Below are 16,375 nucleotides of genomic sequence, written 5' to 3' on the forward strand. Positions count from 1 at the left end.
ATGTAATACACAAATCTGCATTCAGAGGCATTAGAGGTCTTTTTGTAACTATTAATATGAATTTTTACATTGAGGATGCTGCGATGCAGAAAGCAGTCCCAGCTTTGGATGATTCTTCAATAGAGGGCCAAAATGGCATCTTTTCCTGCTCCCCGAAGGATCTACCAGTTGGATCCTTCACTAACCAAAACATGAAACTAAAGCTGCGCACCCAGGGCACCAGGGCAGGGGATCGGCTACCAGCGCCTTAAAATGCATAAGGGTTGAGGCTGCAAAGCAAAATGAGTGAGTCCCACAACAGTAAAGTGATGCAGAGATTTTATTGTACCCAGTACAGATTCATTAAAACCAGGCAATGGACAGTTGAAGATGCACAGGATCAGAGTTCATTTTAGAGAGAAATGGCTCCCAATGGCTGATCTCAGGTCAGATGCACTCAGAAGTCAATTCATACATTCTTACATTACAAGCAAAAATGACAGCCTTGAATCAAGATCTGCATTTCAGACCCTCAGTACCAATAGGCTTGATGAAGACCCATCACCCACACACCAATCCTTGGCTTTGAGTCATTTTACACTGCAACACACAGATTTAAGAATGCGTATCTGTTTAACAGCATTTACAATGGCGGACAATTGCAGGCTTTGCAAAAATATATTCGTATATACTTATAGAATTTAGTCTTAATTTCCCAGCCCCAAATGCCCAATTAAAAACAACTCCATAAATCTATATAAAAAAAGCAGGAAAAAAAAAAAAAACGTACGTTACATTACTGAAAAAACGTGCAGTGTCACCCACTGGACTACGTCGTGCAGAGAAATCATTGGTTGGCTTCAGCTTGAACATACAAAGCAATTGCTGATTAAATTGTCTCGATGGCAAAATACAGCCACTGCGACAATCAAGTCTGACGGTGGTACAGACGCCTAACAGCCAGGTTACAAACAGGCGCTAGAAACACAAATAAAACAGCGCACATCGCTTTATCATTCAACATATCACACACATATCAAAAAGTGTTTAAAAAATACTGTGGAGAATCCCTTTCAGTTTAAACATCACAAAATAAACAAACTGTGGCCTTGGAGGAAGGGAGTTTTGATTTATAAAAAAAAAAAAAAAGTTTATAGACAGTCTGTCTCAAGTTAGTGCCACCAGCCTCTATAGAGCTGCCATGTATATCGGTTACAGTTACACACACCAGTAAATCTGCATGAGTGTGTGTGTGTATACATATGTGAGATCTGCAGGTCCTGTGTGTAAAAATCTGGAGATCTGGTAGGAAGGCCGTCTAGAATGCATAGTTTTCAGGAAATGGCAGTCCTGGCAGACACTGGTCCCTCCCATCGTTGGGGTATGGGGCGCTGCTATCATCGTAGTGTGACAGAGGAACCGTGTCATCCTCGGGCACAAGAAGCCCATCAGGGTCTGCCTTCAGGGTGGGTCTCTGGTTGTCTGGGAAGGCCATGGAGAAGAGGGCCTCAGGGTCGCATACAAACTTGTAGACGTACCGCTCCCCTGCGACCTACAGAGAGGGACGTGAGGGCACATTAATACATTGCCTGAAAACCTTCGTCTAATTTGCGGCAGGAATGGCTGGCGTAAGCAGGAGGAGGAAATTGGAACGGGAACGTGCCTTTACCTTCTGCATGATTCCTTTCTCGTAGTAGTAGCGCAGAGAGCGACTCAGCTTGTCGTAGTTCATGGCAGGCCTGTTCTTCTGAATGCCCCAGCGGCGCGCCACCTTCAGGACAGCGAGAGAAAAAAATATATATATATATTCATCTTACATTTGGGAAAGCGGAGGTGGCAGAGACGGTGAGGGTGGACTAGCAGTGAACTCAACAAGACATTAAGGGAAGCGTACCTCCTCTGGTTCAATCAACTTGAACTCTAGGCCACGGCCAGTCCAGGTAATAAAGTGGCCATTAGCTGGGTCGTCCAGAAGAGTAACTAGAAACTGCCAGAGCTGTAGGGATCCACGGCGCTGGTATGGGGGTCCGTCTCGGAAAACAGACCCTTCCTGCTTTACTTTGGCTAAAAAAAAGAAAAGAAAATGACACTTTAATCTTCTCACATGATAACATCTCCCAAATTCAGCAAGAGTCGGTTTGGATATCAGGAACAGGACAATTGATTCTGGTTAAAAAAGTTGACCCTTTGAACCTACCTTCCAGCCTGTCTGGAACCACACAGGTGTCGTCAGGGCAACCGTGAAGCAGATGTGGCTCTCCTTCATACGTGAAACCTGAGGGCCAAGAGTTCCCAGTACAATTAGCACAGTGCTGCATGCACATAAAAACAAACAGTGGCAATATGGGAAAGATCTGATGCTGGATGGGAGGGTTCGTTTAAAACAAACCTTCGCCGTTGTTCCTGAAGAAGTGTGATGACTTCCCAAACGAAGACTGGCAGGTCTGCACTTCTGTAATAAACCACAAATGGGATTTTCAGACTAATATTGTTCAAACTAATGGTGTGGTGAAATCTTTGTACTTTTATACTGGGGTGAAATCCTTTTTAGGACAAACGTAATATTGTAGGCATTCCATAGTGCTGGTAGCAGAGCACCAAAAGTGTTAGAACATCGGTCAACAAGTCCATTTCTTTTTATGTAGTGTACACTATTATCAACACACACATAGAAAATGAAAAGTTTTTTCCAACCACAAGTTTCTGTAAGCTGTAAAACACTAAGAGGCTTTTCTGTTACATCACTGACCTCTCAAAAGGGATGAAGGAATGAGCTAGCAGAGCAAGAGAGATGAAAGAATGGAGGATAGAGTGAAGAAAATGCTAAGGAAACTGAACACACCTGTATCAAACCCAAAGTCTCTGGGCTCCTGTTTGATTGACACCTGATGGAATGGGGGTCGCGGGGGTCCCATGCTAGGGACACCTTGCTCAGCATAGCGGGGGTCCACCAGCTCCTGTTTGAATTGCTGGGGCTGGGCTGGAACCACGGGTTCAGACATCTGCCGATGGTACGGGGGTCGAGTATCCCGTGGCTGTCCACAGTGGGGGTGGGAATGAAATGGTGTACGGCACGGAGCCTCGGAAAAGGGCAGACAAGGCTCAGAGAGCTGCCTGTGAAACCTGGGAGAATATGGCACAAAGGTCAGTAAACCATAAACTGGCACACCATCACTATTTAAAAGTTGTGCATGTAACAGAACCTGACTGATGCATGTGTGATATTCTTAGCAGCGTTTGTATATCAACGTCACAGCGCTGCCAGGTTAAGCTACAGGATGAACGTGTGCCTGAGCTGATTTAGAGCTGGCACGTTAAGGAATAAACCCTGAACTAGTGGAAAGTAGGTTAGTAGCTTCAACTGTCACCTTGACTGACTAAAAAAAGAAAATTCCCCTCACCGGTGCTCAGAGCTGTAGGAGGCATCTGGGTGATTGACAGGAGGGTGGGGCACTGCAAAAGGCAGGCTTCGGCTGTGAAGCAGATTTGCTGTGTGGTGGTTAGGGCTTGGATGCCGACTCTGTCCGTTCAGTGTTGGAGCCCCCTGTGGAGGAATATGGCTGGGGGGTGGCACCTGCTTCTGGATGGTGCGTGTGACTGGTGTATGGGAGGAGCCACATGGTGAGACTGGTGTTGTGGGGGGAGTCAATGGCTTATTAAAGCTGAGGTGCTTCCTGTCGTAGGCACTGAAAACCGCAAAAGAAAAGGTCAGGCCAAACCTTAAGATCCTAGGCAAATTTTACACTGTGGAACGTGGGCCGTCTCTTTACCTGTAGTTGTAAAGGCACTTCTCCGTGTACGGGGAGAGTCTCCGTGTCTGGCTGCATGGCGAAAGCTCTCTGGAGGGACTAAGCTCCCGCTTCACTTTCATCTGAGGCGGGCTGTGGAATATCACTGAGGACACAAACAAGAAAACACAGGCTGTGAATTTCTGAATTTATGTAAAAAAAAAAAAAAAAAAAAATCAGAATGACGTGTAGACATCTTCTTCAAAGAGCATGAATATATAATATTGTGTTAAAGGAGCAATCCTAAACCGTTTGCCCCCCACTTGATTTAAAGGCATCTTTGGTCATTGATTGAGGGTGTGGACTGCCACATGATCGCCATAGAAACTGCCCTTTTCGCCCAGCTGCAAAATCTTAGTGAAAGAGGGTTCTGTGTGTCCAGCAGGCACTCTGCCAACCTCGCCCTGAGTGTGCCAGGCTAGCCACCCCCCAACACACTCTCGGTGCACACAAAGACATGCATACATGTAACAAAATGCACAACGGTGCAAATTTACACTAATGAAGTGCAAACATAAAAAAAAAAAATCAATCATTCTAATGCCTTGTGTCAAAACACACAACCAACACAGGCACACAAGTGTTCCACTGAGTAACAGCAGACAGTGTGCACAGGGAGGATCCTGGGGTCATAAAAACATCACTGCACAAAGCGCAGCCATGAATTACAGCCCTGCAACAGGAGCCCTGGCGGTTTCTGCTCAGTTGCATGCACACTTTCTCTTCCTCCCCCCCCCTCTCCTATTCAACCCAGTACGAGTGCCAAGACATTCAGCCCAGCAGAGAAACTTCTGGAATAAAAATCTGAAGGGCCACTGAGTCCCATTCAAATATTTTTGTTGGCACGGAGGAAAGAGCACAGCAAGGAGTGAACACACACACACTTCATGGGGAGCAATGAGCTTCAGCAGCCAAGCCAACAGAGTTTTCCAAGAGGACTGCTTGTGACAAACAATGCCTTTGTTAATCTGGACAGTTTATGTTTTCTTTGTATGCATTTTCCATCTTGGGAAATTGGTTTGATGTTTCTTTAACCTTGTCCCCCCTCCAGGGAAGTGTCTTATTTTGACACAGAGTGCATGTTCGTCATTCTGAACCTCATGAAATAATAACCACACACACCGGAGTAACTCTTACGCATAAATATTCTATGCTCAGGTACTCACAGTTGTCTGACTGAAAATCTGGGACAAACTGCTCATCGTCAGGAACTTGGGCTGCAAGGGAGAAAACATACATGAGTAATATCTGTGGTGGCAAAAGAAATAATAATAAGCCATGTAATTGTATTAAATATCACAAGTTGACAATATATTGTAACCTTACCTTCAGCAATCCATATTTCTTGAAGCTGACTCAGGTCTTGAAACAATTCTGAAGACAACACAAATTGTTAAAATATGAAGAGGCCTTTTTTATAGCATCTTTAGCCATCTTGTTTACCTTCTGTGTCTTGGGCGAGCTCAGTGTCCACAAACTTCCTTTTCCTGTCGTTGATGGCCCTGCCCGCTGGTTCCTGCACTTGGGAATTCTGCAGAGAACATTGCAAGGCATTCAGTCACAGAAAACCTCAGCAATGACTACAACGGAATCGATCAGCAACAGGGGCACTTGGGTCAGGCTGTGTGCGGAACTTACACCCTGTGGTACAATGTATGGGACCTGCTGATCGTAAAAGCCATCCATGTCGGCGTGGCGTGGGTCTCGGTCCAGGCGTGGACCAGAGGCGGGTGGGATGCTGACCGCAGCCAGGGGACACGCTCCACGTCGGGCTCTCTGTGGGATTGGAGAAAAGTTTCATCAGACAGCGTCTCCCCACGTGACCCGCGCAGGGCACCAGTCTAGCGCGAGCGTGTTGGAGTAACTTTCCCTCCATCTCTCTCCATCGCTCTCTCTCTCTCTCTTTCACAATCTGGTGACATTATGGCACGGCCGTGCAGCCCAGCTGGAGCTCTTATATAAGCGCTCGCCGCCATCTGTGACCGAAGGAATAAAACCCCCACTTATTTCAGGAAAGGGACAGATATCCTTTGCTAAGTAAATGCAATAAAAAAATAAAAAATAAAAAACACCCCCGACCCCCCCCCCGAGATACTCACCAGAATTGAATAAAACAAGCAAAAAAGATAAACTGTCCATGCCAGTAATGACTCACAAACTAACTTAAAAAAAAAAACTTAATCTGTACCGCGAGCGAAAATTCTGATCCTGTCAGAATCTCGCCGTGTCAACTCTTCAAAAAAGAAACACCCACATCGCTTCAAAAACAAGAAGTTCGGCAAAAAGAGCGTTCGCTCGACGTGATAGAATGGGGAGAGGAACATTTCCCAGGTGGAGAAATGCGACGCCCTTCCCCCAGCGCCCTGCGCTCTCTGCCCCCTCCCTGGCCTCTTGTTTTTCTCAATGAAGTGAAATTTGATCCGCCGCTGCCCCGTTTGCACACAGCAGCAGAAGAAGAAAAAAAAAAGTGCTCGACCTCGCCATTCATAAAAAACGCCGAACGCGCAACGCTCCGCAACACCTCCGCCTGCTGCAACACCACGAAACGAAAACCAAAAAACTAGTCCCGCACTTCGCTGCAAACAAGTAGAAAATGGTTGCCAAAGTAAAGAAAATGGCGTTCGCTGCTTCCAAAGCGGGCGAAAGCTCGGCAACTCACTTCGCCGCTGCAAGTCGAGCCAACTCCAAAGGAGGAAAGCGGTTTTAAATCGCGTCGCGCCAATGTTCGTCGCTTGCAAAAAAAAAAAAAGGAACTCACCCTTCCGAGCTGAGTAATCCTTCAGTTCGCCGAGTCGTGGGATGGACGTATTCCCAACGAAAACGAAGGGAGGGGGAGGCTGAAGGGGCTTCGCCGGAGCTCGGTCCTCCTCGGCGCGGCTGATACACTGAATTTTTTCTCAATGGACTCGCCTGCTTTTCCCCGGAGCGCGAGCGGACGCAGCGCCGAGCTCCCATTGGCTGCTCCGCGCTGCCATTCAGGGCCAACGGCCAATGGCGCGGAGAGCTCGGCTGGTCTGTGCGCGCGGCGCGGCCAGCCAATCGGCGACCGAGGCGGCCCTGTTTTTATGAATGACTGGGTTTCATTCAATAACAGATGTTTCCAAATCCCTGGACCCTGGCTTTAAAGGGCCAGCCGCAAAAATGCGTAGCGTTAACCACGGCTAGCAACTTAACCCACGCGTTGCGCACAGTGTTGTACATAATTAGATGTAGGTAAATTAGAAATAATTAAAAACCATCATAGGGCGACTTCTTAAGCGTACCTCATTATGTACTGGAACAGTACTGTTGTAGTATAGACAAAGCCATCACTAACTTTTCAGTAACAAAAAAAACTTTGCTAGTTTTACTCTCTTACTGCTTATCAAACAGTTTTGATAAAATGATGACATATTACTGATGACAAACTGCAGTTTAAAGTGTAGTGCTCATCAGAATAATACTTTCAATACCACCACATTTGAGGCATCCCTCCTTAAAAAATCTAATGAAGAGTAAGGACTTTGTTCAGACAAGTTTGGTCCTTTTCCAAGGCTGAGTGAATGTGTTGTGTTATGCTGATCAAGGTGGAATTAGCAGAGATTGTGTAACCCTCTGCAGTGTGTATTTGTAAAGTAATGTGTGCAGAGCAACTATGTACACAAATGACTCAGACACAAAGACGGTCACAACAAATCAATGAGTAATGCCCCAGTCTCCTGCTCAATAATGGATTCTCTTTCTTTATTTTTTGGGCTGTGTTTGCATTTGTACATGTGTGTGCATGCATGTTTTCGATCCTCAATCATTCATTCATGTCTGCTCTTAGAACAGGACAACTTTACCCAATGAGACACTGGTGTTTGATCTGAGTGTTACATATTCATTAGTTGAACTAATTGAACGGACTTTTTTTTTATTATTTCTCAATCTGCATTGCTCTTACTGTCCTGACTGAGTACTTGCTAAGATTTAAACATTTTAGCAACTGAAATCACATTTTACTGACGCAACCTAATTACAGAGAGCTCTGAATGTCTCGTTATCACACACACGCACACACACACACACACACACACACACACACACTCCCACATACACACACACACACACACACACACAAAGGTCTCAAACATTTGCTCTCTCTATACTCTCTGAATCTTTCTGAACACACAGGGATCATATTCATGAGATATTGCCAGCTCATTAAAACCCTATATATAGTCATGACTGGGACACTTTAGCAGGAGGCAAATGGATTGTTCTGAGAGCCTCCAGCACTTTAATGTCACATCCCATCCGTTGCCAGGCACCACCTGAGTGGATGATAACGCGATGTGCCATTAGTGGGTGAAATGAAGGAGTAAAATGACCAAAATATAGAAGTGAAATGGAGAAATACATTTCAGAAATTACTCAACTATATATGTAATCTTCACCCTAATGGAACATAGACATTAACCCTAATCTTCATCTCATAATCCAGATCTTAATTTGGCCCAAACCCTGAGTCCAGATTTGTGGTTGCGCTATGAGCTCTCTTCCATCCCAGTTAACGAATTTACAGACTACTCTCACACATGGCTGCCTCCAGCAGTGTGAGAAATCGTTAATCTGTCACAATGGGGTTATCCCCCCCATGCCTCAGCCAATGAACTCAGAGGCTTTCCAGCCATGGCTGCCTTTCATCATGACGAGCTCTCTTCGGTCAACCATGTTCCTCCTGCCCCCCCCCAGGACTACAACTGACCACCAGAAATTCCTCCCTCATGTCCACGCTTTATCAAGGATATCTTATTATGTTCAGAGCAGCCAATTCACACTCAGTACAATGATGGGTTCCAGCCAGGATCTACCATAAATCACAGAAATATCTTGAATATTTCCGTTTTCAGTTTTTTCGGTTAATTCAGACAGGTTCCAGTATTTTACTCAACTCAACTCAAAAGACTGTCACTACAGGTCATTCAGAATTCAAGAGTGTGATAAAATTCTTCCATCCATCCTTCTAGATTTTTTGTCTGTGTACTGTAGTGTGTGCCATACACTTTTTAGGCAAAAGGGGTTTGAACTTAATTTTAAAGCCATGTTAAATAACATTTCTGACAAATTACCCTTCATTAATTTGGCATTTTGCTACAAGCAATACAATCACTAATTTGAACAATGACAAAACTGTGATGTAAGGTGAAATATCCTTTGTGATAGCTGTGACATAAACACAGTCCTAACAGGGGGTTACACTAAGAGTTTTAATGAGGTAGAACTGTCCGGGATAATCTGACAACCTCTTGTGATCCAGTCCAATTATCAAAATCTGTTACACTTTGTTCGTTTCAGGTCCATACTATGGTAGCACAAAAACCTAGTTTGACAGGCAGATAGAGAGTGAGACCACTTCTGAGAGCGTGTGACTGTTAATAAGTATATATATAGGGTATATATGCAGTGTAGTAAAGGCTTGTGAACGCCTTCCATTAGATTTGTGCCCTACGCAGTGGCACATACTGAAGCTCTGCTATAAATAGACTCCAAACGCCTGGATTACGCAACGCCAGCAGGATGCTGGGTCTCTCACTGCTCATTTCTGTATCTGCGTGCCAACCTGGCATACCTTGGCATGGCACATCCTTTCAGTGCTTCCGTGCACACATTTTTTTCTCCATTTGGAAAATATGATATTTTAAAATATAATGAGGTTTACTAATAGGTGAAGAAACAGCATCATAATGTGCGTTTCTGTGATTATGAACCAAAGCACAGGCACCTAAAAGAATGCAAACAAATGAAAGTGGGCCCTGAAAAAGGCTTTGACGTATTTTTTAGTTTTTTCCACATTTCCCCCAGCATACTCCCTGTAGTCGTAAGTGATGAGCCAGCCTGTGTTTGGATGCCGCCCCGAGGACCTTCATTCATATCAGAAGGGCCTTTTTCTTTTTGGTGATACAAAGAGTGTGCAGGTGGCAAAATGAAGACCTTTCTGTGAATCTTTTAAAACCCTGTTGTTAATTGCTGTGATTTGCAGAATTAGTCACTTAAATAAAGCACACACAGACCCAATCATGTTCAAGTAAACTACAATAAAAAGATTCATTTAACTACCGACCACCCATGTCATCCTGTACAGATAAGTCATCTGAAGAGGTTTTACAATTACAATGCAGTTAGGACTGATGCACATGAGGTACATGCAGTTCCTGATCCTCTGATGTCTGATGACTGGGCCACAGATGACTGGGTAAGGCAGACAGCATGGATTTTATGGCCTGAATCTGGATGTGAGTGAATGAGTAACCATTTTTTACTTCAGTCTTAGTGTGATCTGACTGAAAACTCAGGCTATGATAATTAGATCTGTACAGCACCAAGATCCTGTAAGGGGGCTTGGCGAGCACCACACCAGATAATGACTCACTTTCCACCCCCAGAATAACTCTCAGATATTTGTAGCCACTGTCCAAAATGTTCTATTGATTTCTGCATTGTTCCATAAATACTCATTAACATATGTTTATGTTAATGAGTATTTAGTGTTTAGCTTTTTTTTAAGTTATTGTCATTGTGATACACAGCAAGCACAGCACACAGTACACACAACGAATTGTGTCCTCTGCATTTAACCCATCACCCTTGGTGAGCAGTGGGCAGCCATGACAGGCTCCCGGGGAGCAGTTTGTGGGGACGGTGCTTTGCTCAGTGGCACCTTGGCGGTTCAGGATACGAATTACAGGTCCACTTCCTTACCTACCCCCGCCTGATGTATGATTACAGATTAGAAACACTGTATACCTTTTTTCATGCATGTGCAGCCACTGGAGAGTAAGATCATGTTCACTCTATAGTAGTTTCGGGTTGTGTGATTTGCACTGGTGTTTATTTACAGGTCTGGCCCTCCAGAACATTTACAGGCCAGCTCACAGATCAACACGACAACAGCAGACCAAACTTGTGCTGATGCTTGTGGAAAATGGAGAATTCATTTCTGTACGTCACAGCCTAGGAAGAAGTTAATGGTTAAAGAAGGACTCTCACTCACGCATGCACACACCTTCCTAAACTCCTACAGCCAACAGGTCTCCATAGAGACCAATGTCATGCAGGATTCTCTGTTATGCAGATCACTGAGAGACTGAGAAGTTCAGTAGAGAGAGTGAATCCTTATGATTCATAACAGGATCGTGTCAGTCCCTTACAGACAAGGACCAGGAAATGATTCTATATTGTACAGGAAATGCCTTTCTAATACGCTCCAAATTTAATCATGGTTACAAAAAAAAAAAGCTTTTGATTCATATGTGACAGCGATGCATTCCACCTCCTGTCCTCATTCACCTCCCCTGTCAGCTGCTGTATTTTTAGCTGTGAATTGGGTACATTTTGCTGGATGAATAGCGTACCGTGGGCTCAGGAGGATGAGGCAGCCTGCCTGTCCTGCCCAGACACGTTCCTTCAGGAGAATGCAGGCCCACAGATACAGTGAAAACAAGCCTTTCAAAATGTGGACTCTACCGAAGGAAATGCAAAGCTAATAATACCTCTTGGTCATGCTAATAATAGCATAAGTGAGACGTCTTATTCCAACGGTGGAGAGCCTTTGCCTGTTCTTGTTAGAAATGCCTTGTAGTTCTTTTAGCTCAGCAGTGGAAAATGCAGTCAACAGAAATGTCAAAAAGCTATTTATGTGCAAGCAAAAATTTAAAATGACACATCGCATGGGCAACCATGCAACTTTGGGAGTTGTTTCGCTTTTGACTTGATCTTGGCTCCAGTCGGGCCACCTTTGGACGTTTACTTTTTAATATGTGACTGGTTGCTGGGATTTCTCAATCTATTCAAACAAGATGAACAAAATTCAGCCCAAATACATAACGGAGCTTCCACCATACTGCAGTGGTGGGCGGTGATAGATTTCTTTCACACATAGATTTTGGCTGAGTCTTGGGCTTATTGGACTGATAAACTTGCACAAGAAAGGAAAAAACTATAGTCAGATGGGAGGAAAATAACAGTTGAGTTTTTCACTCTTGTGAAAACATGAATCAGTTAGTAATTGTTTAAAATAAAATCTCCAACACCACAATTCTGGATATTTACACTGTAGGTTTTTCTTCACTGTAGTTTTTGACTTCAAGACAAGTCACTGCTGGGTGGCAGCACAGTGCAGACGAGTGCAAGGCATTCATTAACTTGTGTTAATAATTTGAGACAAACACCCTTGTGATACCCTTGTGATCCTCTGACTTTCCCGTCCCTGTGTTCACTGTTGAGCACAGTTCTCCGCAAGACGACCCTCAGCAGCTTTAAGAGTGTGCTCTCTGGCCCAGCTTGTGTATCTGTGCCTTGTAGTGTGCCAACTGTCCAGTTGGTTGCTAAGCAGCCTGGATATGAATCCACCACATTGTGTAACACCATGAGATCAGATGTGCTGCATGTTCACAGTATCACAGACAGAGAATAATTTAGCTCAATCAAAGTCTCTGAAAGAGATTTTAAAGAAAAAGGGGAAAAGTAAACCTGGGTGTTTTCAACAAAGAAAAGTATAAGAGACTTGTTCTACTACAGCACACTCACTGAACGTGTTAAAGTAAGTATTTGAATGGGCTGTCTGTTTATGTAACAACTTCCAAGCCAGCATTTAGTATAGTGTCCTTAAGAATTTCCTTCTGAACTAAAAATAATGTTGCCAGACCAGAGAACAGGTTGCTAGGAGACTCAACGTCAGCATGTCAAGTACATGCGCGCACACACACACACACACACACACACACAGTTTCACAGCTGTATTAAAGCAAGCCTACAATAGATACTTTCCAAATATATTTGAAATCAAATTGTAATTGCCACTGGTTGAATTTGTTAAAAGGTGTATCAGTTCAGGAAATGTACTGTATAGAACTGAAATAGCAGACAGCGCGGCATCACACATATACAAAATCTGGCAAACAGATGTACATAGGAATGGCATTTTCAAAGCGCCATTAACACACACACATAGTCCGTCTCTGCGTTTGGGATGTTTATGTAAGGATTTTAAGGCCCCTGCTGTGTTAAGACTGAAAAAACACAGAGCCAAACATAAAAAATGGGACAGGGTTGGGAGACAGTGCGATGTGAAAGTGTATCTACATTAAAGTACTTTTTTGCGTCTAATTTTAGACAAATTGCAGCATATCATGTTGATGGTGTAACAAGAAAATATTTGTGCTGAACTTTTTTGGCATCGCCTGTGCTGTGTTGATTTCTCCAGAGGGCAAGGACAGCCGATTTTCGAAGCTCTGCATGTGGAAGCCACTGTGGCGGCCTGATATTAGATGCCCAGAGGAGGACCCCCTCCTTCCACAGTCAATATGGGGGCGGAAACTTCTCACCTCCCTTATTGTCTTTGCAGCGCTGTCTCCATTCACGCCTCGGCCAGTGGCCGCCAGGTTTGACACGTGCAGATGAGGAGGCCGAGCTGTTGTCTCCGCTGGGGTGAAGAGGCTGTGGGAAAGTTTCAGAGGCCGGCCCGTGCTTTTAAAAAAAAAACACACCCTTCACAATGAGCACAATGGCCTTGAAACGGCTCTGCCGAGGAGCAGAGTGAAGGGGGAGGGTGCTACACCTATCCGGAGGTGCTGTTTGTTATGTAGCCCTCGTTGCTGCTTTTGTGCTAATTCGGCGGAGGCTTCTTGGCCTGCAGGTAGAGGCGCGGGCTGTTAAAGCCCCACCCCCATCGCCCAGCCTGGCTGCTCCTAAACTAGGCCAGCTGCCAGAGTGATGAGCCGCTGATAACCCTGCATCCAGCCAATGAGTTTGGGTGAACTGGGGCGTAAGGGCAGCCTGGGATTAACACACCCACACACAACACACACACGACAACAAACATGGGTTTGCTTTTATATTTTTATGAGTACTCACAGTAATGAATATTCAACATATTTACATTAATATATAACTACCTTTGAGTAAGAAGGCTTTTGTAATCAAAAATCAAGTCAGGACAACCAATTTATTTGGACTTTTATTTAGCCTCGTAACGCTATGTTGGCTGTTTGGAAGAATCAAACTTCTTATTAAAGATAAAAGCAAAGTATAATTCATGAACCGGATTTTACAGGTTCTGGCCTATTCTTACCTTCATGGCTGCTCTAAACACTGCTGTCACCATAATAACACAGGACCCTTTCAGGACTGTTGGAAAATCATTCCCATTGTTTAAATTAAAGTGGTTGAGAAAAACCATGAGAGGGCAATATTGTCTTCACAGTGAAAGTAGCTGCTTTGAAAAGCCTAAAATCATGTGCATTATTTCACAGTTTGGAGCCTTCAGTTTTGTTCTGCAGTGCAGAAAGAGTCAGAAAAAGTAAAGTTAGAAATGAGCATGCAGATTTTCCCTCTGTGTGTGTATTTATATATATATATGGCAAACAGCGACACAAAGGTACATAGATACAAAGACTAATGTGCACACACACAGAGGCATACCACACGCATATGCACACAGTGACCCCCCCCCCCCCCCCCCCCCCCCCCCCCCACACACACACACCACCACATCCCTCCAAATAATCAATCCCATGGAGCAAGAGGTGTGAAAATCTGAAGCTGCTGAATACAAAAGGTCTCTGCATTTGCACAGTTCTTGAAACACCTGCACACTGCCCAGACAAAGAGAAGCACAATGAAGTTAGAACTGTTCTAATTGAACCAGCCCATAACTGTTACATTTACAGACGGGTGCTAATGCAAGAGCGAGGCTGCTTTTGGCCCTGCATTGTGCGGAGGACAATGAAAAAAGGGAGTTTTCAAAGCAAAGCAGTTGCGAGTGTCCTGCCTGCACAGCATAGCAAATTGCAGCTGATGACAGATGACATTTACAATGAGCCTTTATGGCTTCAGTAGCAGTGACTTGTTTTGATGTTGCTGTTTGATCTTATTAACAACATGGTGGAAAAGCAAACAGGGCCGCTGGAGAAATGTCACCTACATCTCACTGTTCAGCCGAGTGGAGTGGGTCTGCCCAAAAAACGAGAAGAAAAAAAGGACTTTTTTTTTCCTCTGACCTTTTGGTGTGTGTGTGCAGGGATGTGATGATACTGGCACCTCTAATGGCGAACGTCACTGACTGACGGTGTGAGTCACAGAGAGGTGGCATGTTACAGGCCAGTTATTCAGCCTTTGTGCTGCCAAAGCACACATAATGATTTCATGTTGGAACCATCAATGACTGGTTAATAAATGATGAAAATCCCATATGATGAGAAAGCAAAAAGATTCATGGATTTCATCGAAAGGCTGAAAGCTCAGATTGTCCCTCTGCACTTTGAGACTAGTCTAAGATGCTGAAGTATTTGTCCTGACAGGGCTGAGAGTGTGAGGTGGGGCAACTGTTGTGTGTGATCCAGCTGTCATTCAAGGCGACTGGACAGTTGCCACAGAAACCTGGCTGAACTTGGCAGCCCTCAGTGTCCTGTCACTGATACTTCCTATGACCTTTGGACCATGCCAACATCACCCCCCCCCCCCCCCTCGTCCCCTCATCTTCAGCAGACACACACACACACACACTCACACACACACACGAACACACACCACTCCTTCGAGCCTGCACGTCTTGTTGATTCATAAAACATCCGGTTGGGACTGGAGTCCAGCAGTTTTCCTGAGCCAGCATGGTCCTATTCCACCAAACTTTGTACCAAACATGCCGGACACTCAGGAAGCCAGTAATTAAATCACTGATTGCTCCAGATTGTGACTGTGATTGGTTGATAGGCTGGACAAACATATTCAGGGAAATGGCCTACCTTGTTAAATCTGTGCTTGATAGCCATTCTCTGTTTAAAGATTACTGTCATTCACACATGCAAGCACATTTTTCAGGGCTTATCAGTGTGTATGTGACCAGTGGCGGCTGGTGTGAACTCCCTAAAAGAACATTTAGTGCAGCACTGCAGTGACACCAGAGTGTCCTCAGCAACCCTGTCGGCAGAAAAGAAACCAAACAAATCCAGTTTTAAAACCCTGCAATCACTGTTGATGCAACTAAGTGAAGTTCACTGACCCTGTGGATTCACCCTTTTAGTAGGAAAGAATGAAAATTCCTATGCTACCTTTAATAAAAAAAAATGTCTACCATACGCATTGTTTTTCTTGGAAACTGTTACTCAGATTCTGTTTTATTTTATTTACCATGCAGTGTCTTATTCCAAGAATTGTGTTTTTGGTAATGATGCTGCATTGTTAATGATGAAATTATACTAAATATATTCTCTCACTGCAGTCATGAGTTGCAGTCACCTTGTTCTGTCTTGATTCTGATCAACTGTGATGTATGGAAAGATCGGTGAATGACATTGAGAGGTCCAAGAAGATAAAACACATATAAAACAAATAAAAATCTATCATTCCAACAATCTTAGGGAACAAACCTGGAACAACCTTTAGACTAGGCACCAGTTCATCACAGGAAAGAGACACAATTTTTGTCAGGACATGGCAAATAAATAAATAAATAAACAACATATTATAAATGTATAACTACCTGTATGTATTTGCCCAAAGGGTAGCTTAACAACAAAAATACTCAAACATATAGCACAACATTATGGCATCCCTGTTTTAAAGTGTCTGACATTCACAGAGTTGTC

At 44.2% G+C, this 16,375-nt stretch overlaps 1 protein-coding gene across 2 annotated transcripts; it reads right to left on the reverse strand.

The window, feature by feature from the left end:
- Positions 1-301: 301 nt before the first annotated feature.
- etv5b (ETS variant transcription factor 5b) lies at positions 302-6,664 on the reverse strand. 2 transcript variants are annotated; one of them, XM_028979699.1, is made up of 13 exons: positions 6,526-6,664; positions 5,406-5,543; positions 5,211-5,298; positions 5,094-5,141; positions 4,934-4,984; positions 3,750-3,873; positions 3,381-3,665; positions 2,822-3,102; positions 2,369-2,431; positions 2,177-2,254; positions 1,874-2,043; positions 1,649-1,750; positions 302-1,531 (listed from the first exon to the last, which is right to left on the reverse strand). In XM_028979699.1, exons 2-13 carry the CDS (start codon positions 5,451-5,453, stop codon positions 1,298-1,300), a joined length of 1,572 nt encoding a protein of 523 aa, XP_028835532.1. In that variant the 5' UTR covers positions 5,454-5,543; positions 6,526-6,664; the 3' UTR covers positions 302-1,297. The 2 variants fall into 2 exon arrangements, with proteins under 2 accessions (XP_028835532.1, XP_028835531.1); XM_028979698.1 differs by having other exon boundaries at positions 1,643-1,750.
- Between the last annotated feature and the right edge of the window lie 9,711 nt (positions 6,665-16,375).

This window comes from Denticeps clupeoides, chromosome 5, assembly GCF_900700375.1.
Source record: "Denticeps clupeoides chromosome 5, fDenClu1.1, whole genome shotgun sequence".
NCBI lineage: Eukaryota > Metazoa > Chordata > Actinopteri > Clupeiformes > Denticipitidae > Denticeps > Denticeps clupeoides.